Below are 24,763 nucleotides of genomic sequence, written 5' to 3'. Positions count from 1 at the left end.
AGATTTGTGGATTTGTCTCTGAAAGATGCAGCCTATAGTCTGAAAGCATTACTTCACATATAACAGTTATCACTTCTGAGTTTGAAATGCCACGACTGAATCAACTTTCAAAGAGGAGCTGGAACGCCATGCTAGCTGTGGCAATCCAGTTTCTTCGGAAATATAAAGGTGGGCCATGAACTTAACCAATGGGACGTGTTGGGAAGCAGTCACTACTTTATCCACTCTGCTTCCTCGGGACCCCAGAGACCACCAAGACCATTTCCAGAGGGAGGTCTACTCAGGCCTCTAATTTCAGCGGGAGAATTTCAGCACTATCTCACTCAACTTCCAAGATTTGAGAAGCAATTGTGCAACACATGCAACCTGGACCATTGAGGTACCAAGCCAATCCACATAAAAATAACTGACGACCACCTAAGTCAAGAAGCTGTTCTGTTGTGTGATGGGGGGGTACCGAGAATCTAAGTCCTCCTCTTCAGAGGATGTTTCTTCATAGAGTTCATCCTGGGCAATAATGCTCTCTAACCCATACTCCTGCTCATGGACAGCAACCTCATTGGGTGTGAGGTGGAAAGATCCTTCCACAAAGTCAGCAAATCTGAAAAACAGAAGATAATACTCATTAGGAACCTGCCTTCTGTCCTGTTTTCTTTCAAAATAAGAATAAACTGAAACCCTTGATATGCTCTCAGCTCAAATTATATTGAGTCTAGCCAACACCCTTATCCTTACTCTGGCAGGTAAGTAGACTAAAGCAAGAAATAAGAAGAAAAGGAAAGCTGGGATCATAGGCCAACATCTCCTGCAACCCCATCCTGCTTAATAAGCACTTTTAGTTATGGAAGCTTAGTTACCCTTTTTAGTTATGGAAGTGCTAAAGTTCCTTTAGTCATCCGTAATCCTGATAAGATTAAGGGGCATTACACATTTATTTGTGTTTATGGCCCTATAAACTTTATGCCATCAGGATACCAAATTGAAGCTTCACATGTTTCTAAATAAAAAGGATCCCCTCTCCTAAAAAAAAAAAAAAATTAAAAAAAAACACTCAAGAGAGCAGTGCAAAACTATCAAAGGGGAAACTTAATATGATACTAAAGTCTTCTCATCTCAATGCTAAAATCAAAGCTAGAGTAAATAGTTCTTTGAAGAATCAGAAAACAGGCTACTGCTTAACATGTGATATGAGTACCTTTCTCTTGACTGCTCCTAGATGAACAAGGAAAACAAAGCCACAAATACAAAATGATTACAGAAGCATAATCTCTGTTAAAACTGAAGGTCACAAGCACCCTGACAGACACTTGGCACTTCTGGCAAAGAGTTTATTTACCTTTTTGGAGACTGGATTCGAGAAACAGTCTTCCAAGCCGAGCAGTCTGGACTGTTGCAGTATTCTCTAAGCTTCTCTAAAGCCTTTCGGGTCTCTACCTCTCCTTGTATCCGATATTCTTCTTCTGTCAGAAGACGAGGGGGGACAGCCTTTTCTGTTGCATTACACATCTTTCTGTGCTCACCAAAATAACATCATGAATGATTAATCAGTAATCTACATCCACCCTTACGTCTAACTCCCTTCAGTGGGTCAAGCATACAGCAGAGACCCTGAGCATTAAGAGTCACTGCTCCCACCTTTCTTCTACAGACATCTTTAGTTATAATGTACCCTTGACATGTTAGACTATGAGTGACAAGTCAGAGTAGTCAATATTATTCATTAATGTGAACAAATTCACTTATTTTCCAATAAGTGACAGACAAAATATTTATTTCCCAATAAATGGAAAAACCACAAGAAATGATGGCATAAGACTGTGGTTCATTAACTTGGTTCCCCCCGAACTGAAGACATTACTTTGACTATCTGTAATAGAAAGAACATTGATAACCTCAGAACCTATGACCATTCCACAGTCACCATACAAAGTGACAACATGCTTTGAATTACATCTTAAACTAAGAATAGGACTCCCAGGGGGCTTCCCTGGTTGCACAGTGGTTGAGAATCTGCCTGCCAGTACAGGGGACACGGGATCGAGCCCTGGCCTGGGAGGATCCCACGTGCCGTGGAGCAACTAGGCCCGTGAGCTACAACTACTGAGCTTGCGCATCTGGAGCCTGTGCTCCATAACAAGAGAGGCCGCGATAGTGAGAGGCCTGCGCACCGCGATGAAGTGTGGCCCCTGCTTGCCACAACTAGAGAAAGCCCTCGCACAGAAACGAAGACCCAACACAGCCAAAAATAAATTAAAAAAAAAAAAAAAAAAAAGACTGGGGAAAAAAAAAATAGGACTCCCAGAGCAATCTGAGAGCCAGTGTGAAATAATCTGAAACCAGGTGACCTGAGGCATGTGGTATAAAAGTGATATACTTTGCATCACCTAGTGGTAACAAGAACACATGACACTTTACTAGATGTTTTTATTTTATATATAAAATAACCAGAATTTATAAATTCTATAAAAATGCCTACAGAGAATCTAAAAAGAAAGACTTGAAGGAAATAAAAGTGAAGCATAATACCATAAATTTGCATTAACAAAGAGGCTCCCAGGTCAACACCTCTGTCTCCTTTTGCTGCAACTGCATCCCACATTGCATGTTTCAGTACAAAGTTACACTGCCTTTCAGTCACCTGTAGGTGATGTACAGCCAGTGAATAGGGTACTCCAGGCTCTTAGTACACAGTGCAGTGATGATAATGGCAAGGGCAATGTGTGGTATCTGGATACTGGAATACATGAAACATAAGCCCATCAGCTGCAAGGTCCAAGTCAGCAGGTTGATACTTCGTTCATTCTCCAAGGGCCCATACTTGTAACAGACTGCAAAACTCATGAATCCAACTGCAAGGACATAGCCTATGAGAAGAGTTATCAGAAGACATTCTTTTTAATCTACAGTTGGTAAAAATAATCTGTGTGGGGAGCAGCAGTAAATTCACTATGTAGCGCTTAATGAACCAGGGAAATAGGTAAGATCTTTACTCAATTATTCACACTTTTTTCATTATTCATATATGTTAATCTCTTTAAGCTTCTATCCCTTCTACTATCCTGAATTTATTTCATTCTCAAATGGAGAATTAAACCTACATGTTGAACAACTCTAAAATAGTCTGTTTAAAAAACCTAATATATGAAAATCCAGATTAATCTGCTCTCAAAGGATACATTAAGAGTTACTATCTTTATAACCAAAAGATTCTCGCTTTATAGATAAGGTTCACTGTAGAGTCCTTTACTTCTTAAGGTCCTCAAGTGTATTTAAAATATGATTATATTCATAAAGTCAATTTACGGCTTTTCAGAAAGATGGCTACTGTGTAAAGAGAGATGTATTTATAAACACCAAGAAATTAAAGTCTTCTCCCTAGCAGCATCATTTTAATTTAAGAGGTGACAACTGTATAGAGGGGTTAGAAATAAGTAAAGAACTATGATTCTTACAAGTTAACAAAATGGCATAGACTATTAAACTCCTGTAAGCAGTAAGCAAGCAACATCTTTTCATGATCAAATTAACTAAAACAGCCTATAAACATATAAAAAGTAAAGCAAAACCAACAACACTTACTTAAAAGATACTGCCAGTAACATCTCCAGATCTCTTGTAAATTTTTAAAAACTAGCTGAATGAGGTACAGAGAAAAGGACCAGCCTCCTACCAGGATGATGTAAATGGGACTTTTCTAAGAAAGAGTAGAAGTGAAAGCAAAAAGTTACAATGGGCTTTCCATACATAAAAGAAACAAAATAGAACTGTGATTTAAAAAAAAAAAAATTCAACCTACTAAAAATGCACAAAACACATCTCTTAAAAAGATGTCCTTTATATTTTAAATGGTACAGTCTGCAAAGAAAACTGGGAAAATGAGATGCTAAATAACTTAAAAGCCTGGCTATATAATCTATGTAATTAACAAACAGGAAGAAGACTTTAATCACCCCCACTGTATACAGGATTTCAAATAAAAAGGGAGAGATTGTATGTAATGAGGCTCCAAGTTTCATCATGGAAAGTACCTTTCTGAATCAAGGAAAGAGTAGGACATTTACTTATCAGCCATCAATGCAAATTTTCAGTGCTGTAAGATTATCCAAAAACAATCCTTCAACTATCCAAGCTCATCCTAACTGCATGTGAGGATTCTGCTCCTTACCTTGGGCATAAACTTGGACAGCATAAAAATGATGATTAGTAAAGAGGCCACAATTCCCACACTCATCCCAGTGGAATAGTAGAAGATTTGACTTCTGGAGAGAGAAAATTCATTTCATAACTACGTGTGTATTCATATATGGCACTGTTCAAACTAGACAACTAACCCAGCCAAAAGATAGACTAAAGGTACATGGTGAGAGCAGGTATTTGCCCAACACTTGAGGTGAGAAAACTGAAGAGACTAGTACAATGTAGTTGCTGCCAGATTATGAAGATTAGTATCAATAAGGGCCCCTCAAATATATCCCAGTAATAAACCTCTGCTTAGTCTCCCGCTCCCATCCCCAGTACCTCTCCCCACGCAATTTCTAATGAGAATCTTTCTTCTGGGAACTGCAGAGCTTCTCTAGGGAGAAGGAAGAGCCCCAGTAGACACTGGAAACTAGAACTGAACTGATTACCCAGAAGGATAAACCAAACACAGGGCACAGAACAGAGAGCTCCTCTTCCTCTTCTAGGTTCTTTCTACCAGATATCCCTCCCTCACTTTGAGTTTCTCTCAGGATCCCCAAAATAAGGAACAACCTCCACCAACCTTGCTCCAGCTGACCTTCAATTGGTAAGCTTTCACTCACTACTCCACAAATATTCTCCTTGTGTTCAAAGTTAATGTTAATTCTACCTTTGTTCAATGTTTGTTATCTATATGTTTTCTTTATATTTGTACATGTCTGTTTCATCTAGCTAGTAGGTTCCTAAAGGCAGGAAATGAGTAAGTGGTTGATATTTGTTTCTTTACTTCTGAACAGCATTAAACTCATCAACACACAGCCCTGTAAAAATGAGGGCTAAACATTTCTAACGGTGGAAAGGGTGGTGCTGTATTGGCTAAATCCCACACATGATGGGTAACCTAATGGGGGAATTTCATTATTACCAATCTTATTAATACAAGAAAATAATTATAACACATATTGCTTTTTTTAATTATTGAAGCAGGCAATGGCCTAGCCATCCATAAAGGTCCTAGAAAAGGGAATGGCAGCACTTCAAGTCTTTATGATAAAAATCAAGCAGGGTTGGACTTCCCTGGTGGCGCAGTGGTTAAGAATCTGCCTGCCAATGCAGGGGACATGGGTTTGAGCCCTGGTCTGGGAAGATCCCACATGCCACAGAGCAACTAAGCCTGTGCGCCACAACTACTGAGCCTGTGCTCTAGAGCCCGCGAACCATGACTACTGAGCCCATGTGCCACAACTACTGAAGCCCACACGCCTAGAGCCCGTGCTCCGCAACAAGAGAAGCCACCACAGTAAGAAGCCCGCACACTGCAACGAAGAGTAGCCCCCACTCGCCGCAACTAGAGAAAGCCCGTGCGCAGCAATGAAGACTCAACGCAGCCAAGAATGAATGAAAAAAAGTCAAGCAGGGTAGGTCTGAGCCTCCTCATTCTGCCCGCTAGCCTTGGAACCTACCTGCTCAGCAAGTCACCACAAAAAAATAGAATAAGTCCAAGGAGAAAAATGAGGAAGAGTTTGGGGTCAAATCCTGAAATAAATAAAAGACTTCTGCTTAATAGGGGAACAAAACAATTTAAGGCATTACAGAATAAAAGACAATGTTGGCATCATTGGTCAGCTAATAAAATATATGCAAACAGCCCACCTAAACAGCATTTTAAACTCCACAAAAAGCCTGGGCACCCTTCCAAAGAGAAAGTATAATTAGGTCTCTGTCTAACCTGTACTTCCCTCAAGAGTTTATTTTTATTTTGGCTACTAAGCTAAGGCTAAAAGAAGCTAAGTTTTGCTTTGGATGGAGCCATAGTGCCATCAGCGCTTCATGCAGTTGCCCACAAGGGGTCTCCACCACTCTGGTTTTCGGGCCTTAAGTCACACACGCTCAGATTCAGATGAGCCCAGAACTTGGGGTCAGGGCCCTCTGCTGTTCTCTAACTGTTGGTCTCTGCTTGACCAACACCACCACCTACTTCTCTTCACTACACAAGCACTGTGTTGGAAAAGCCTATACTCAAAACACATCTCACCCAAGACCAGGGGGCCCAAGCATAGACCCCTTACTGGCATACCAGACACTCCCACAGCTTTCACATTCAAGAGCTCTTGAGTCTAGGGGAAGTCCACAAACAGAACAGGAGTGAGAGGGATCAGTAAATGCAAAAGGAACACCAAAAAACAGGCTGATCCTGTTCAACCAAAGAACTGTGGAACCCTAGGACAGTTAGAAGGGCACAACGTATTTCGTAGCAAAACCCAGGAACATTTCTACTACTTAAAACATTACTCTCCTAAGACAGTAGTTACCAAGGAGAGACCAAAAGTCACAGAGAATCCAACAGGATAATGATCCACCTCTTCTGTGAAACTTTCTCAGACACATTCAGAGAAGGGAAAACTCCCAATTAGACTGAATAATCCTGAAACTGCAGTGATCTTCATATTTATTTATGGTTCCACATATATTCTTCTGTTTGTGAGGTATTCAGTTCTACCCTTCTTTAGTTTTTATTGTTAACCATTCATGTATTCAAATGTAGACCTGTACATTTCAAGACATCTATCTTTGTCTATAAGTGCCCAGAAGACAAGGAATACATCTATCTTACTCTGAAGAATACTAGGCATATCAGCTCAGAGCCATTGGAAGTATTAGAAATACAAGTCTTCACAATTCCAGGTAAGGAAGTACTCAGAATGACTTATGGTAAAGTCTCAAATCTAGGCCTAAAGGGTTTTATGAGGGGTGGAGGCTCTCTGAACTGTTTGGAGCAGTGGTATATTCAGGTTATAATCAGAACCAAAATGGAGCTGTCTTGGGCTGACTTTTCTCACTAATTACATCCTTGAAAGCTCAGTCCCTTCTCACCATAGAATCCGTCAGAAAAACAGAGGTAAGACTTACTCCGGGTCACAGTGACACTGTACTTGGTGTCTTCCTCTATAATCTCAACTTTGAGGCAGGTTTTTGTGCTGTATAGACCCACGTTAACATAGGTGTCATTCAATTTCTCTTTTAAAAAGGAGGAAAAAAAGTTCCAGATACTAAACTGCTCTAGCTCCTTCAGTTTCTCCTCATTCTCCACCTGGGTGACTCGGACCAGTTTGGAACTATTTACCCGAATCTGTAACACAAGTAAAATCAGGATGAGAAAGAAGAAAGTAGGAATTTAAAATTTTCCCAAATATAATTTAAAAAAAAAAAAAAACCTTTAGAGTAAATAACTAAATCAATAATGGCACCAGCTTTCCACAAGGCTTATGAGAAATACAGAGATACAGCAGCTAAAAGACAACTGGGCAAATAACACTGTACATGGTACAGAGAGGCAGCTGTTAGAATGTTTTATTGTTAACATGATCTGAATCTAGTATTAGGCCAGAACATAGGGGGAAAAAAAAAGACTTCCAAGCTGAAAGAGTTACCAATACAGCTATTTATGAGAGATCATGCAAAGCAAGGGTCTAGAATATTAAGAAAACTGCCAGGCATAAACAGCACCAAAAATGTTTCCCATAATGACAAGCTGAAAAGTTCAACCCTTTGTCACAAATCACTGATTATGGGTAAATGTTGGTTATAATGTGCTCCAGATGGAATATGATCTTTATATCAGACAATGAAAAAAGAGAATTTTTTAAAAAAACCCACGAGCCCACCTTATGTTTTTGATGTGAACAAATCACTTATCAGTAACTATGCTTATAGCAGCAGAAACATTTCCAAGGACTCATTTTGTTCAATCATTACAGCCAGACACTCTGGCTCAACAGTGTTATGAAATAAATGAGACCAAAGTCATTCTATCAAGGGGAAACTTCAGCTCAGGGCATTTATGCCCTTGCGTAGAATCAAAATAGGATAGGAGCAGCAAGGCGAGAGTTTACATCCTGATAGGCATGCAACAGTTTCCAGCCCAAAGAAGGCCTAAGACGTTTAAAAAGAAAGAGAGGTCTATACGTGTGTGTGTGTGTGTGTGTGTGTGTGTCTCTATAAGTGTAAAAGGAGTGAGGGGAAGAGAAGGAAGTAGTCTCTTGGGGAAAAGGAGGAAGGAAGTTTATCTCAGGCCACTTAAAGAAACAGAGAGAGAAACACAATATAGGCATAAATGCTTTACTGATGAAAACACTGAGATTAAGAATAATCATAATCTTATCAAGGTTGTTAATTTTACACACACACACACATATATATATATATATATTTTTTTTTTAACTGCTTATGAGAAGGGAAGAAAGTGTCAATGTACTCACTAATCACAGACAGACAGATATTCACAGAAACGGCCCCTGCCAGGAGCCTCCAAATCATTACCTGTATCTGTGTCCATATATCATGCCACTTTGGGAAAAGCACATTTTTATAACAGGATTGTTGACTGGTATTCATATAATACACTTTGGATTCCTGAAGCATGACCACGTTTAAATCAATTCCGGCTTTATGCAAAGAAAGAAAATAACCATTAAGTATAATAACAGAACAAGCTAGTAACTATAACTCATTTCATAAAAAGAATTAAACTGACCACTTTCTTAAAGCTGGGGTTAAAAATATCAGCGACTAAGACACAAAGAAGAAAACTGAGATGAGAGAAGAAATAAAGCAGTCTTATTCCTGCCAAATGTAATTAGTTAAATATTACAAATAGTCACTAATCCAGGATACGTAGTAATAAAAGTCACTATTATGTGTTTATTAAGACAGACAGTATGTTGTCTGTCTCATTTAACCCTCCCAACAATGCTGTGAGGTTGGCACTCTCATAACCCCCATTTTACAAATGAGGAAACTGATGCTTAGGAAAGATTAAGTAATTTGTCCAAAGTCACACAGCTAGTAAACAGCTTAACTGAGATTCACACCCAGGTCCTGTTTCTCTTATAAAGGCATAGCTAAAGTAACCCCATCTGGTGACTTTCTCTATCCATATCCTGAGTAGGATGAACAGAATTAGCAACACTTTTTGTATTTAGAGTACTTTAAGCAGATACTAAAAGACTGCAAAGTTGCTTTTTTCCAGCTGTTTTGTTTCATTCAAGTTTTAAGAGCAGCCAATGAACATATGCAGTCCCTCTGATTTTACCAAAACAGATCTCCCCTGAGGAATTTATGTTCAATCTCAGCTAATTTAAGGTTTACAAGTGACCATTATCATATCTTCCCACCCAAGTTTGCACAAGTTACCTTCTTTACCACAAAACATTTCAATATCTTCTTCCTTGCTCTACACTGTACTTACCAACTCATTTAGTGCTACTCTAAGGGGAAATTTAGTTAACTCTTTGGTTCTTAGTATAAAGGTGGGTAGATTTAAATAAACAAAACACCCCAAAACACAAAAACCTCAAACAAACCTTAGAAAGCCAAAGTTACACACACAAAAAAGGTAATGACACCCATCAGTTCAAAATGGTTTTAGAGTGAAGCTCAAACTAATTTTGAAGTTAAATTCGGTCTTAAACCTAAATATTGGGCTTCCCTGGTGGCGCAGTGGTTGAGAGTCCGCCTGCCGATGCAGTGGACATGGGTTCGTGCCCCCGTCCGGGAAGATCCCACATGCCGCGGAGCAGCTGGGCCCGTGAGCCATGGCCGCTGAGCCTGCGCATCCGGAGCTTGTGCTCCGCAACGGGAGAGGCCACAACAGTGAGAGTCCCGCGTACAGCAAAACAAACAAACAAAAAAAAAAAACCAAAAAAACAAAACAAACCTAAATGGTAAGAACGAAAACTAAAAAACTCTTAGGAGAAGAAAACAGGTGTGTAAACCTTTGTGACCTTGGATTTGACAATGGTTTCAAAAATTTTTAACTTTTGTGTTTCAATGGCCACTATCAAGAAAGTGAAAAGATGACCCACAAAGTGGGAGGAAATACTCGCAAATCATATATCTGATAAGGGTCTAATATCCAGAATATATAAAGAACTACTACAATTCAACAATAAAATAGAAATACCCTAATGTTTAGAATGCATAAAGGATTTGAATAGACATTTCTCCAAAGAAGATATACAAATGGCCAATAAGCACAATGAAAAGAGATTCAACATCATTAGCCATTATGGAAATGCAAGTCAAAACCACAATGAAATACCACTTCACATTCATTAGGATGGCTATAATCAAAAAGAGGACAATAACCACGTGTTGGCAAGGATGTGCAGAAACTGGAACCCTCACACATTGCTGGTGGGAATGTAAAATGGTACAGGTTCTCTGGAAAACAGCTTGGCAGTTCCTCAAAAACTAAAACACGATTATTACATGACACAGCAATTCCACTCCTATGTATACACCCAAGAGAAGTGAAAACATGTTCACACCGAAACCTGTACACAAATGTTCACTGCAGCAATATCCATAATAACCAAAAAGTGGAAACACCCCAAATATCCATCAGCTGATCAACGGATAAGCAAAATGTGGTATTATATACAATGGAATATTATTCAGCCATAAAAGTACTGATACATACTACAACATGAACCTTAAAAACTTTATGTTGAATGAAAGCCAGTCAAGAAAAAGTTCACATATTAAATGATTCCATTTATATAAATATCCAGAATAAGCAAATGCGCAGAAAGTAGATTAGTGGTTGTCAGGGGCTAGGAGAAGGGAATGGGGAGAGACCTTTAAGGGGTATGGGGCCTCATTTTGGAGTAATAAAAATATTCTGGGGATCCCTCGTGCTGCAGTAGTTAAGAATCCGCCTGCCAATGCAGGGGACACAGGTTCGAGCCCTGGTCCTGGAAGATCCCACATGCCGTGCAGCAACTAAGCCCGTGTGCCACAACTACCAAAGCCTGCGCACCTAGAGCCCATGCTCCGCAACGAGAAGCCTCCGCAATAAGCCCTCGCACCGCAACGAAGAGTAGCCCCCACTCGCAGCAACTAGAGAAAGTCCGCGCACAGCAACGAAGACCCAACGCAGCCAATAAATAAATAAATAAAATCTATTTTAAAAAATTCTGTAATTCGTCAGTGGTGATGGTTGCACAATACTGTGAATACAGCTGCCCCATGGACGACCATGCTTAGGGATGCCACCTCTCTGCTCAGTCAAAAATCAGCGTATAACTTTAGTTAGCCCTCTGGATCCACAGTTCCGCATCTGTGGATTCAACCAAGCAAAAGATCAGGTAGTACTATAGTATGTATTTATTCAAAATAAAAATCCACGTATAAGTGGACCCATGCAATTCAAATCCGTGCTGTTCAAGGATCAACTGTATACTGAAGACCAATGAATGGGTGGATTTTATGGTATGTGAATTATATCTCAATATTTTAAAATTCAGTCTTGATATTGTAGGGGAGGAAAAGTTTTCCTTGACCATCTTGGGTCCCTGGCTGGGTCCAAAAATTAAACTGACAAAGACATATTAACAGGAGAAAAGCATACAAATTTATTTCATATCTTTTACGTGACATGAAAACCTCTAAGGAAATAAAGACCCAAAGAAACAGACCCACGTACTTTTATGCTAGGTTTGACGAAAAGTGGACATTCGCAGAGGAACGATAGGTTGAGTATGAGGTAAGTGTAGTAAACTGGGGGAAACTGAGCAAGGCCTGTTTATTAGGATTCTTCTTCATGCCCCTTTGTCTTCGAAGATAAGGATGCTCCTTTCCTCCAGGTATAGGGAGGACACCTCTCACATGAGGATTTTATGGCCTATTTCAAGGAAAGAGGGCAAAGTGCGGGAGGTCAGAGTGACTTTTCAGCTTTGCTGTTTTCTCAAACTCCCTCAGCTTAAAATATTCAATATGCCAAGGTGCCATATTTTGGAGTAGTATGTCCTGAACCTCATCTATCAATCTCTCACTAGGGTTTAATTCAATAGTAATTTGGATTTCCTCCAAGACTATTTTTCATAAATGAAACCCTTTCAAAATCCTATTGACAGGGGCTTCCCTGGTGTTGCAGTGGTTGAGAGTCCGCCTGCCGATGCAGGGAACACGGGTTTGTGCCCCGGTCCGGGAAGATCCCACATGCCGCGGAGCGGCTGGGCCCGTGAGCCATGGCCGCTGAGCCTGCGCATCCGGAGCCTGTGCTCCGCAACGGGAGAGGCCACAACAGTGAGAGGCCCGCGTACCACAAAAAAAAAAAAAAAAAAAAAAAAAAATCCTATTGACATTTGTTTCACTAGCAAGCCCAAATATACTGAAAGAACACCCACTCACAAATATGGATCAAGAGTTTATTTTCTTCTGGAGACTGTAAGAGAGTAAGATTATGTGAAGCTTAAAACTAGTGTATTTACAAATAAATTTAAAAAAACCCAAGAGTCACACTTTATTAACTCCTTTCTCCCACAGCACCAAGTAATATAACACAACATCTCTTTAAGCCCATTATTATTTTCAAGAGGGTAGTAAGATACAAATAATATGTCAACAGCACAGGAGATTTGAAAAACTTAATGCCAAGAAAAGACATCAGTATTTTTAAACCAATTTTAAAATTCTTCAATGTCATTTTCCTAAAGAAATAAAACTTTTATAAAAAGCAACATTTGGGGGGTAATTCCCTGGCGGTCCAGTGGTTAGGACTCCCGTGCTTCCACTGTAGGGGGCACAGGCTCTATCCCTGGTCAGGGAACTAAGATCCCACGGACAAATAAATAAATAATTTAACAAGCAACATTTTCTTAAACCTAGTTCTTCCTTTACCCAAGTTCCACACCACGCAAAGGAAAGCGCTGTAAATAAACAAACAAACCTCTCTAACACCAACCTCCTACAGAAATCAGCACCTTGGCCAGCCATATCTTTGGAAATTCATTGAGAGGGAAAATACACCAAATCAGCCTAAGGGGATAATCTGTGCAAACAATCACCACTCCAGCTATAGCTTAAATTATTAGAAAAACATAGAACTAAACCAATTACCTTCAATATATACAAGCTGTCAAAATGCTCATGTTACAATCTTGTGCTTCCCATAGCAAAAGGACATACACAACACTTTCCTTCCCCTCCCCAAAGTGAGTTAGCCAGCATGTTAAAAAGCACAATTAAACATTTAAAAAATGCCTTCTGAGCCCAAAGATCTAATTCTTCTTGGAAAATGCCTCCTTGGAATTTAGTGAATCACAACTTGCTTATTGTATTTACCCATAAACCAGCTACTTAAAAGTTAGTAACTTCGTATTTACTTATATTCATCAATCAACACTGATCATTTAACATCTACTGGTAGAAGGTAATGAAAATGATTCATAGTATGTGAGGACCAGAAAAGACCCTAAAAATTTATGAAAAACCACCTCTTCTAATTCTTAAGTAGCCTCTATTCATTTCTGTCAAGAGGTAATCCAGTTCATACTTAAAAGCATCTTAAAATGCTCCTTAAAAACTAGCATCTTCCCTGGTGGCGCAGTGGTTGAGAGTCCGCCTGCCGATGCAGGGGACACGGGTTCGTGCCCCAGTACGGGAAGATCCCACGTGCCGCGGAGTGGCTGGGCCCGTGAGCCATGGCCGCTGAGCCTGCGCGTCCGGAGCCTGTGCTCCGCATCGGGCGAGGCCACAGCGGTGAGAGGCCTGTGTACCGCAAAAAAAAAAAAAAAAAAAACTAGCATCTTAAATTAGTGGGCTCAGCAAAGGATTATTCAATGTGATGCTGGTACAACTGAATGGTTATTTGGAAAATAAAATCTATCTAGATACTCACCTCACACCAAATACTAACATTAACCACTGATAGTAAAATGAAAAATAATTAAATTGTACCACAAAATATACATATACAAAAATTTAATTTTGGAGGACTCTTCAAGTACAAAAGCAATGGAAATAAATCTAAAGAATAAAATCAAGTGATCACATAAAAAATATAAATCTTCTATTTAAAAAGATAAAGGGGACAAATTAAAGTTCTGTAATAAATAATAAACAAATAGATTATAAAAATATACATCCTTAATATATTAAAAACCTCATCAACTGATTTTAAAAGTACACAAACATCCCAATAAACAGTAATCACAATAAACAGGCCAAGAGCAAAGGACACACTCTCCAAAAAATGTAAACTCTAAACAGAAAATTAAATAACTTATTAATATTTGAAAGATGCTTCCTCACAAATAACGTAAGAAATGCAAAGTAAATTAAGATGCCACTTTCAATCTACCAAATTAGCAAAGGTGTTTCTGTCTGGAATATTCAGTGCTGGCAAGGGTATGGGTCACAAGCAAATATAGCTGATAATCGTATAAACCGGCACACCTTTTCAGAAAAATATTTTAGCGAGATGTTTCAAGGGTCTTAAATATATTTTCATTTTTGATTGAATAAATCCATTTCTGAGAATCTATCCTAAAAAAAAAAATCTGTCCACAGGATGAAACTAAAAATAACATTTATGAAGAATTTTAAATGACATAGGAAAATGTTTATGCTACAAAACCAAATGAGAAAACTATCTCTGGCAGCAACTGGTGGCCTCCAGGGAAGAGAACTGAAGTGCTGACAGGTTTATGAATATATTATCAATTCAAAAAAAATTTTTAATTAAAAACACGTGGAAACAGACCAGAAGAAAGTGTGCTTTAACAGACTGCCTCTGAATGGAATAAACAGTAAGTGATTTTTCTACTTCCTTATACTTAATTGTACTTGCCAAATGGTCTAAAAGAACTCCCTGCCTTTTCAAGTACTCCATTCTCTCTTTAGGTAGCTCCCACTTTTAGAAAGTTCTACTCGATTAACATGATTGTCTCCTTGTAGCTGCCACCTACACGATCTATTAGGCCACAAAGAACACGTATCCCAAGTTTACCCTTCTCCAAACCAAAAAGTCCCCATTCCTCTCCTTATTAAAGAAACTTTGAGCCTGCTGATTGAGCACGGACTACGTGGGAGCATTTTGATATAAATATTCTCTTTCATTTCCACAATACACAGCCTCTAAGGTTAAACATCTGGTCAAAGTTCATTCAGATCATATGTAGCCCTTCAAATGTTACTCTGGGCCCTGCCCCTGGAAAAGTACCTTCTTGGTTACCTACTCCCCTCTCCCTATAAAAACCGTTTCAGAAGGACGCTGCAGTTTGAAACTAGTTCTATGGATCCTGAGATAACCTTAAAGCTGCAGCTAAGGATAATCATAAGTGACAGCAAGAGATAGGCAGCAAACGACGGAAAGGTGAGAGAGCATATGTGTTTACAAGATACGATTCTCCTTAGCCCCATGAGTCTCTACTCCCTCCAGTGGAAGCTTGGAAACATCGCTTATCTTTCTGTTGTGCACTTAACAAGGGTAGAAGGAGGTTTTTTTACAAACACACTCTAGGTTTTCTGAATTAGAGCGTTAAAGGAAAACAATTTCATCCCAGTCCAGAGCCAATTTATGCAGTAGCAGGCATCAAGAAAGTCTGCTTGAGGAATGAATAAATTTCCAAAAGAAAACTACTCGATGCTGACTAGCGTTTTTGGAAACGGGAATTTAACGGCTCCAGGTCGGTTCTACAGGGCCGGTTGGAGCCAGGATCTTACAAGGGCGTAAGATACTGAAAGAGATCACTGCATTTCAGTGAGCTATAATTATCTGCTCAGCCACCCATGCCGAGTCCTGACAGCATACGCTCAGGTGTTGCTAATTTTCTGAATGAACGGTATGCTCCCTTCCCAGTGGCAGCTCTGCCTGTCCATTCGGTCCTCGGGTCACCTTCCTTTGAACACACACACACAAAAAATCGAGGAGGCCCATGCAGCAGGATGCAGCCCCCAGGACCGCTTCTCATCCACTGCAGGCCTCCCCGTCTCCGCCAAAAGGGCTTCAAGCTCCTCCCCACTCTGGGTAGCTCCCGCAGGCCACCCCAGGGCCCTGGTCCCTCAGTGCTGGCGCCCGTTCGCCAAGGATGAAGCTTCTTCCTTCGCACCACGCCCGCGCCCATCAGAATAACGGCCCACGCCCTGGGGACGCTCCCCACTTTTCTAAATATAACCCCTCGGTACCCGCTCCCTCGGCTGCTGCTGCCGGGCGGTACCTGAGCCGCAGACCAAGCAGCCGGAGAGGACCAGGAGCAGTCGCACTGCACCACCGCCCCCGGCCCCCCAGCTCCAGGGCCCGGCACCAACTGCAGATAAGACCGCCACTTTCATTCCTCCCGCCATGGTCTCCTCACGCCACCTCCTCCTCACGTGCCTCTCCCCAGCAACTAACCCGGAACTGGCAGGGCCAGCAGCCTATCCGCTACAACACCCGCCCCCTACCAACCAATCGGACGGGCGAGGCTTCGAGCCTTCAGTCCTTTATGGACCCTATAGTCCCGCCTCTTAGCAACTGATGCGCGAGGGCGGAAAGAAGCAGCTTTCAGCCTATTAGAAAACTGGTTCTCTTATTAGCAATGGCGACAGGAAGATCCCACCCCTTAACAACATGCTTCCGTCTCCAGTTTATTTACAACTGGCGCGATTGATGGTAAGCTTAACCAGTAGAAAATCAAATTTTTTTGGTACGCGGGCCTCTCACTATTGTGGCCTCTTCCATTACGGAGCACAGGCTCCGGACGCGCAGGCTTAGCGGCCATGCCTCACGAGCCCAGCTGGTCTGCAGCACGTCATCTTCCTGGAGCGGGGCACGAACCCCTATCCGCTGCATTGGAAGGCGGACCCTCAACCACTGCGCCACCAGGGAAGCCCCGGAGTGAACTCTTTTTTACCAAACTTGATATTTCCATCGAAATTGGCTCAGGTTGACTCTGTTTACTTTCTTTCCTTTTCACCACGATCTTGTCACTGTGGGAAACTTAAGACATTGTGTCCTCCAAAATCCTAAATGATTTAGAAGGGAAGTGACAAAAAGTTGTGTTGACAGTTTTATAAGGAATAAACATTAACGTTTAAACATGTGGTCATACGGGGCTTCCCTGGTGGCGCAGTGGTTGAGAATCTGCCCACCAATGTAGGGGACACGGGTTTGAGCCCTGCTCTGGGAAGATCCCACGTGCCGCGGAGCAACTAGGCCCGTGAGCCACAACTACTGAGCCTGCGCGTCTGGAGGCTGTGCCCCGCAACGAGAGGCCGCGACAATGAAAGGCCCTCGTACCGCGATGAAGAGTGGCCCCCGCTTGCCGCAACTAGAGAAAGCCCTTGCACAGAAATGAAGACCCAACACAGCCAAAATAAATTAATTTTAAAATGTGGTCATAGGGTAGTTTTTGTTGGAAGCAAAATGCATGTGAATATTAAGAGAAACTTTTTTATTCCTCACAACATCCTGTGAGATAAATAGCTTCATTTATGAAGAAGCCAAGGCTAAGACAGGCAAAGGAACCTGCCTAAGATTGCATAGTTCGTTGGGCTGGGCTGTGGTTCCAACCCAAGTCTTAACCCAAAGCCTGGGTTCTTTCTATGCATCAGGCGCTTCCCATTAAATGATTTACACAGTGAGGGCCTAGCAGAATGCCTAGCACATAGCAGGTGTTCAGTAAATGTTAGTCGAAATTGAAGCATCTTATTTTTTAGAGGATCTGATAGTGGTGGGTAGGAATACTAGAGATAATGGAGGCTAGTGAGTTAAGGGGGAAGTCATGGAAGGAGGTAACTGCTGGGGAAGGTTCAAGCTTTCAAAACAAAGGATTTTTTTAAGAGTCAAAATGGGGTTGAGCCATGGGCAAGAGAAGAAATTTCATCCTCAGAAAAGTCAAGGCCACCCCTGGCTGCAGTGGTCATCCTATGTCTCTCATATACATACACCACACACTCCCCTAGCTGACCTAAAGAGGTCAGTTATCAACAAAAATTAAGCTCGTTGCTACTATGTACCCTTGATATTGTATGAAGAAAATCGTATTTCTGTGGTTTTCCTCCCCCAAACCCCTAAAACTAATCTAAGTATGAGATAAACATTAAAAAAATTAAAATAAAGAGGCAACCTAGGGAATTCCCTGGCAGTCCAGTGGTTAGGACTCGGCACTTCCACTGCCGAGGACAGGAGTTCAATCCCTGGGTGGGGCACTAAGATCCCGCAAGCCGTGTGCGGCATGGCCAAAAAATAGAGAGAGGCAACCTACAAAATACCTGACCAGTACACCTCGTGGTCATCATAAACAAGGAAAATCTGAGACACTAACAGCCAAGAGGAGCCTAAGGAGACATGGAAACCAAATGTAATATGGTATCATGTATGGGATCCTGGAACAGAAAAAAATTAGGTAAAAACTAAGGAAATCTGAGTAAACTATAGACTTTTAGTTAATGTATCAGGGACTTCCCTAGTGGCACAGTGGTTAAGAATCCGCCTGACAGTGCAGAGGACACAGGTTTGAGCCCTGCTCCAGGAAGATCCTACAGGCCACAGAGCAACTAAGCCCGTGCACCAAGACTACTGAGCCTGTGCTCTAGAGCCCGTGAGCCACAACTACTGAGCCTACGTGCCACAACTACTGAAGCCCGCACGCCTAGAGCCCGTGCTCCACAAGAGAAGCCACCGCAATGAGAAGCCTGCGCACCGCAACAGAGTAGCCCCCACTTGCCACAACTAGAGAAAGCCTGCACGCAGCAACAAAGACCCAACGCAGCCAAAAGTAAATTAATAAAATAAATAATTAAAAAAAATGATGTATCAACACTGGTTCATTAAGGTGGCAAATGCACCATACTAATATATGATAATAATAGGGGAAACTGGATGTGGGGTACATAGAAACTCTCTGTACTACTCAATTTTTCTGCAAGTCTAAAACTGTTTTAAAAAATAATTTATACACCCACACACCCACCCACAGCCACACCCACACCCATACACACACTTCATTTTCCACCAGGTCCCAAATTCTCAGCATTTAGAGCTTGCTCTTTGGTTTTGAACAAAGTCCAGAGAACAAGGGAACTAATTCCAGAGGATCACTGACCACTGTTTTGTTTTGGTTTGGTTTGGTTTTGGTTTTGGCTGTGCTGCGTGGCTTGCAGGATCTTAGTTCCCCCACCGGGACTGAACCCGGGATCTGGCAGTGAAAGCAGAGTCCTAACCACTGGACTGCCACTGACTATTCAAATGCGTAAACAAAGTGTACAGTAAAGAGATTGGTTGTCCATAAACACATCACACCTTATCATCCAAATGAGTTCTGTCACTTCCAGGTAGACACTCAAGAAGCTTTTAGCCTTGTTTTAATAATAAGGACATTGCTCAAAACACTTTGAGAATCATCTTCAGACTCCATAGCACACAATGCAATGATTATTCATTACCTGCAGGCGGATCTGATTTATGCAAATAGCCAAAAGAACTCAGGCCAAGACTGATGAGTAAATGGGGTGGAAAATCTGGATAGTAAATGTGTTTCAGAATTTTGGATTTTAGAAATGTAATATGATATATATACAATATATAAGGCAGCAATCCTAATGGGGTCTGGGACAGCACCTCATAAACAAATTAATATTTCTGCAATAAGAGATATGAAGATCCACATTGGTATAAATGAAAGTGGGATAAATGAAACTATAAATAACCTCATGTAAGTTTAGGTGGTCTGCCACAAAATAAGTTCAGGTCAGATTAGGTTCTGTGGTCACATGAGAAATTAAAAATTTTGGTTTTCATAACTTTCTCAATTTAGGAAAAAGACTGCAGATGGTAAATATTTGAAGATGCTCCATTCCATTTACTCAGTCACCCAAGCTAGAAGCCCAAGAGTCACCCTAAACTCTTCTCTTCCCCCAACCCTTTAGCCAATCATCAAGTCCTATTGATTTTACCTGCTGACTATCCTTTGAATCTGTCCTTTCCTCTCCATCCCACACCAGTGATTTAGTCTAGGCCCTTACCATTGCTCTCTTGGACCACTTTAGTTTCCTTCAAGCTGGCCTCCTTGCTGTTTTTGCAGCCATAAAACCCTTCCTCTACACTACTCCTAAATGCATATCTGACCATGTCACTCCCATGTTACCAAGTCTTTATTTTTCCATGGTATGTCCTGTGATGAAGTCCATTGCCCTTATATGACCTAAAACATAAACAAATTTTAACTACAACAGTGCTACTCAAAGTTTGTGACTAATCTGCAATGAAACAATTTCAGAAATTAAGTGTAGGCATTTAGAAACTTTGATAGGAATTTGACAGAGAAATTTTATATTTATTGAATTTAATAAAAATGGGATTTTATTTCATTTTTTTCTAATAATTCACTTTTAGTGTATTTTATAGAGTAGTGGACTCTACCGTGATTGGAAATTGTTGAGGTTTTTTAAAATAAATTTTTATTTATTTATTATTTTTTTTAATTTTTGGCTGCCTTGGGTCTTTGTCGCTGCACGCGGGCTTTTCTCTAGTTGCTGAGAGTGGGGGCTCCTCTTCGTTGCGGTTCCTGGGTTTCTCATGGGGTGGCTTCTCTTGTTGAGAGCACAGGCTCTAGGTGCATGGGCTTCAGTAGTTGTGGCACTCTGGCTCAGTAGTTGTGGCTCATGGACTCTAAAGCGCAGGCTCAGTAGTTTGTGGCGCACGAGCTTAGCTGCTCCGCAGCATGCGGGATCTTCCGGGACCAGGGATCGAACCCGTGTCCTCTGCACTGGCAGGTGGATTCCTAACCACTGCGCCACCAGGGAAGTCCCTGGAAATTGTTTTAAAAATTGGTCCTTTACTATAGTTTGAGAAGCACTGGTCTCTAATATTCTTAATGAAATGGCCTTGTACACCTCCCTGGGCTCTAGAACCTAGAACAATTTCTAGGTTCTCAAACATATCATTCTGTTTCATACTTCCACGTAAATTTAAATTCTGCTCTCTCTGATTTGACTGTCCCTTCTTCCTGGGAATCTATTTACACTTCAAAATCCTAGGCTGCATCATCACCTCCTTTGGATGCCTGTTTAAACCAGTCCCTCACAACTCCAAGCAGAAGACATCACTTGCCCCCTATACTTCTATCATTGTTTGTACTCCTATTATGGCACTACATTGTAATCGTGTCTACCTCCCCTACTAGTCTATGAGTTCCTTAAAGGCAGAAGTCAGGATTATTTGTCTTTGAGAGGTGAAGCATCCCTGGCAAGATGACAAAACTGAAGTACAGTACCCCTCTGAAGACTACAATTCTAACATGTTAATGAAAGAGAAAAAAAAAGAGGATCATTACTTTATATTCATATTTTTCTGTTACCAGCAAGGATTTCAGTTTTACCTTTAGCACCTGGGTATGAATTAATTTACCAGAGTAATGGACATTTTAGAAGGCCAAGGAACCAGACTTGTGAGACCCACTGGAAACTTTAAGCTTAAAGGAAGGAGACATGGAAAACAATTGTCTCCACTTGAACAGTTCTGCCCAGGTTCAGCCCCCTCTGGAGTAAAATCTGTGTCAATTGCCCTTTTCAAAGCTGCTCAGGCCTGGAAATAGCATCATGAACTCACTAATTTCAGAGGGCCCACCAGAGACCAGATTAGGAGAGGTCCCAGGCTAAAGGTGAAACAAGCAACTATAATTGAAATGTATACAAAGAGCCATGGGGCCACTAAGGGATGGGAGAAATTAATTCTGCCTAGAGGAGGTACAAGAAGGAGAGGGACCAGGAAGGTGACATTTGAGCCAGATCTTGCTGTATGAGCTGGATTTGGTCTGGTGAAAACTTGGGGTGGGGGGGTCAGTGAGCAGTGCAATCTGCTGGATGAAAATCTACTCATGCCTCGGAATGACAATCCCTCTGGTTGGCAATTTCTTCACTCCTCTTCCACCCACTTTCTTCACAATCTTTTCCTCTGTTCTTGGAAAATGGGGACTGAGGATCGTTTCCCTTCCTGGAAGTGATCAGTGTAGCATTAAACTAATCCTTGATTAAATGGGATCCGTTGCTCAGCTCTGTGAGCCTCTGAGAACACCGACGTGGAAGGAGAGGGGAGGGAAGCAGGTGAGTCAGGGAAGTGGGCTTGAGCCACACTGGGGAAAACGGGGCTCAAGGAGAAAAAGAAGAAATTAAGATTCTTAATTTGCCGCACCCCCTTGTTGTCAGCCTCTCCCCCACCTGTCTCTTATCTTTATTGTTTTTCCGTAGTTTCTCATAGTCTACGTCTCTTTGTCTCTGTTTCTCTCCATTTGCTAAAGGCTGGAAATTCCTTGTTGTCAACGGAAGGGAGTAGGAGGGGAGTTGGAGGTGGTAGGAGTGGGAGGGAAGCGAAGAACAGACATCTCAGCAGCTCCGGCTGCGGGGGCGTCTCGGCCTCTGGTGGGGCTTGACAAGTCAATGATTTTTTAAATGTACATATTTTTAAATCCACACAGAGGGGCTCACAAACCTAGAGAGAGACAGAGACACACACAACTAGATGTAAAGAAACGTATAAATACATAATCTCAGGGTACAGAGGCACAAACTGGCAATAGCGTCTTAAATCTGCTTATTAACATTTCACAATTTACAAAGTTTTCATATACACCCTCTCATTTGAACCTCACGACAACCCTGAGGAACAAAGATACAAACAGTCGGGAGTTTCACTCTCAGATACACGTTCGCACCCAGATTCCTTCTGACCCCTAGGGGAGTGGGCTGGCCCAGTGCGTGGGATTTTTCTCTCCTCGTCCCTCTCTGGCCTAGTACCGGCCCCAGTACCGTGGAGCTGAGGCCCCAGATTTGGCTCCTCCACCGTTCTCTTTCCTGGGCCGGGACCCAATTGCCATGAGCCCAGTTGGTTACCGCCCCCTTGCTTCACGCCCTATTCCGCCCTCTTCCCCGGGCGGGCCAGCGTCTCCCTCCGGATCCGGGGGCTCAGCACCACCCCAAGGGGGCCCGGGTGGGAGGGAGGGGGGCGCCTCGAGCAGAGGCTGCGTGGGCGGAGGATGTGCGTCACGGGGAGCGTGGGCAGAGGTAGGGCGGAGGCACGTGGAAACCCGGGGCCAGCCGCTGGCAGCCAAGGCTCTAAAATAACCGGAGAAGAGAGGGGGGAGGGGCGCCCACACACTTAAGAGGGGTCGGGAGTGCCCCCGGGGAGTGCGCCCGAAGGGACCCCGTGTAGCCGCACCCTCCAGTTTCGGGACCGAGGACTCAGCTCATTTCTATCACTCCCCACCCCCGTGTTTGGGGCTTAATGGCATGGAGAAGAGAATCTTGGCTACCGAAATTACCCCCAGTGATGCACCCACTCCTCTCCGGTTCCCACCGGAGGCCTAACGGTCCCCTCACCAGGCCGGAATGTATAACCAGCCCTGGCCCACGCCACCCACTCAGAAGTGCGGAATGGCGGGCGGGGGTGAGGTTTCGGACTAGGGGGAACCTTGCTTCTGGCCAGTCCGCTCGCTTCCCGCCGCCTCTCCCCCAACCTTCAGTTCCTCGGGGCCTAGAGCCACAGGGCCGGGCGCTCAGAGCCCCCGCCCGTCCGCCCTCCCAGGCGTGGGCGGGAGTGTAATGGGAACCAGATGGGGCTGGGAGAAACAAAGCGGGGAGGGGGGTGGGTTGCGGGGAGGGGCTAGGCTCCTCGAAGGAGCTCCTCCCTCCTACTCCTCTGTAGGGAGCCACGTTGGATGCAGCCGGCCCTTGCCCATCTTCCACTAGACTCTTGCGGGCAAAGTGCCCTAATAGACATCCCTAGAAAGGGTATCTTCTTTCTCCCATGCTTGCCACACAATTCCCTGGAGCAGGTCCCTGGGGCCTCAGCAAATAGGGTGCGACGAGTAGAGGAAGGCGGGGTACCCCTCCCACCCCAGCCTGACCTAAGCGTTAACAAAACCCGACGCGACTAATCGCCGCGCGTCTAAGTGGTAGCTTCTAGTAAGCCCCGCCCATTCCTTTTCGCCAAACTTCGACGGGAACTTAGGGCAGGAATGGGAGGACGCCTGGGTTTCCGAGAACGGCCTCTTCAAATAACTCCTTTTGGGGCTGGGGAACAGCGCGAGGATATGTAAAAGATTCCTGCAGAGCCCCACGCTCACAGACCTGCCTGAAGTGCACACCCTATGGGAATCACATGCACGCGCGAAAGGAGCCGTGCACCCCGAGTCTCCAACAACTTTTACGGGCTCCGAATGTTAGGGGCTCCTAACATTCACAAGTACAGCACCGCGAAGCCTGAGTGTCTGCAGGCAGGCGTCCGAATAGTTTAGACGCCTGTGCCCGTCCGTGCGCTTCTGGGTCTTTGTGTACCTGTGCGTGGTTGTGAAATTCCGCTCTCCGCTCGGAGGGGAAGGGGGGTGGGAGTAAGAATGTCGCCGGCTGGGCTCTCACGTGGGTACGTGGGCGCGGAGAAGGCCGGCTGTGCATCCGGCGTGGGCGGCACGGAGCGACCTCGCCCCGCCCGCCGGATCCCCAAGCCCGCTTTCCACAGCCCAGCGTCGGTCACCTCAGTCCCCAACTCGGCGCCCAGGCTCCGAGTCCCCGCCCCCGCCTCCTGCTCCACACCCCCTCCCCCCCAGTCTCCGCCTCTCAGTCTCTCCGCCGCGGCGTCCTGAGGCCCGCGGAGAGGCCCGGGCGCCCGCCCCCCGCCCCCGGCCTCCGCCCCCGGCTCGGCCCACGCCCTCCGCCCGCCAGGCAGCCAGAGCTGCGCCGGGCCTCGCTCCCCGTGCGTCCTGCGGGGGCGGAGGCGCGGAGAGGCGGCAAGCGCAGCCGGGGAGGTGGGGGGGGGCAGAGGCAC

The 24,763-nt window shown here is 43.4% G+C and overlaps 1 protein-coding gene across 2 annotated transcripts; it reads right to left on the bottom strand.

The window, feature by feature from the left end:
• Window positions 1–417: 417 nt before the first annotated feature.
• Window positions 418–16,320, bottom strand: NEMP1 (nuclear envelope integral membrane protein 1). 2 transcript variants are annotated; one of them, XM_065888019.1, is made up of 9 exons: window positions 16,182–16,320; window positions 8,500–8,624; window positions 7,090–7,309; window positions 5,643–5,715; window positions 4,166–4,259; window positions 3,580–3,694; window positions 2,639–2,864; window positions 1,337–1,510; window positions 418–601 (listed from the first exon to the last, which is right to left on the bottom strand). In XM_065888019.1, exons 1-9 carry the CDS (start codon window positions 16,306–16,308, stop codon window positions 418–420), a joined length of 1,338 nt encoding a protein of 445 aa, XP_065744091.1. In that variant the 5' UTR covers window positions 16,309–16,320. The 2 variants fall into 2 exon arrangements, with proteins under 2 accessions (XP_065744091.1, XP_065744090.1); XM_065888018.1 differs by lacking the exon at window positions 5,643–5,715 and having other exon boundaries at window positions 7,236–7,309; window positions 16,182–16,308.
• Between the last annotated feature and the right edge of the window lie 8,443 nt (window positions 16,321–24,763).

Source organism: Phocoena phocoena, chromosome 11 (assembly GCF_963924675.1).
Source record: "Phocoena phocoena chromosome 11, mPhoPho1.1, whole genome shotgun sequence".
In the NCBI taxonomy this organism is placed as follows: domain Eukaryota; kingdom Metazoa; phylum Chordata; class Mammalia; order Artiodactyla; family Phocoenidae; genus Phocoena; species Phocoena phocoena.
Note: the sequence above shows the minus strand (reverse complement) of the source record. Positions and strands in the feature narration are given on the sequence as shown.

Bases quoted from the DNA above. Each gene is read 5' to 3' on its own strand.
- NEMP1 (XM_065888019.1), bottom strand. From the start codon at position 16,308: ATGGCGGGAGGAATGAAAGTGGCGGTCTTATCTGCAGTTGGTGCCGGG. The intron at 8,625-16,181 runs GTACCGCCCGGC...CTTTGCATAAAG, and splicing joins CTGCTTGGTCTGCGGCTCAG to CCGGAATTGATTTAAACGTG. The intron at 4,260-5,642 runs GTAGGTTCCAAG...TTCTCTCTCCAG, and splicing joins TGTGGTGACTTGCTGAGCAG to AAGTCAAATCTTCTACTATT.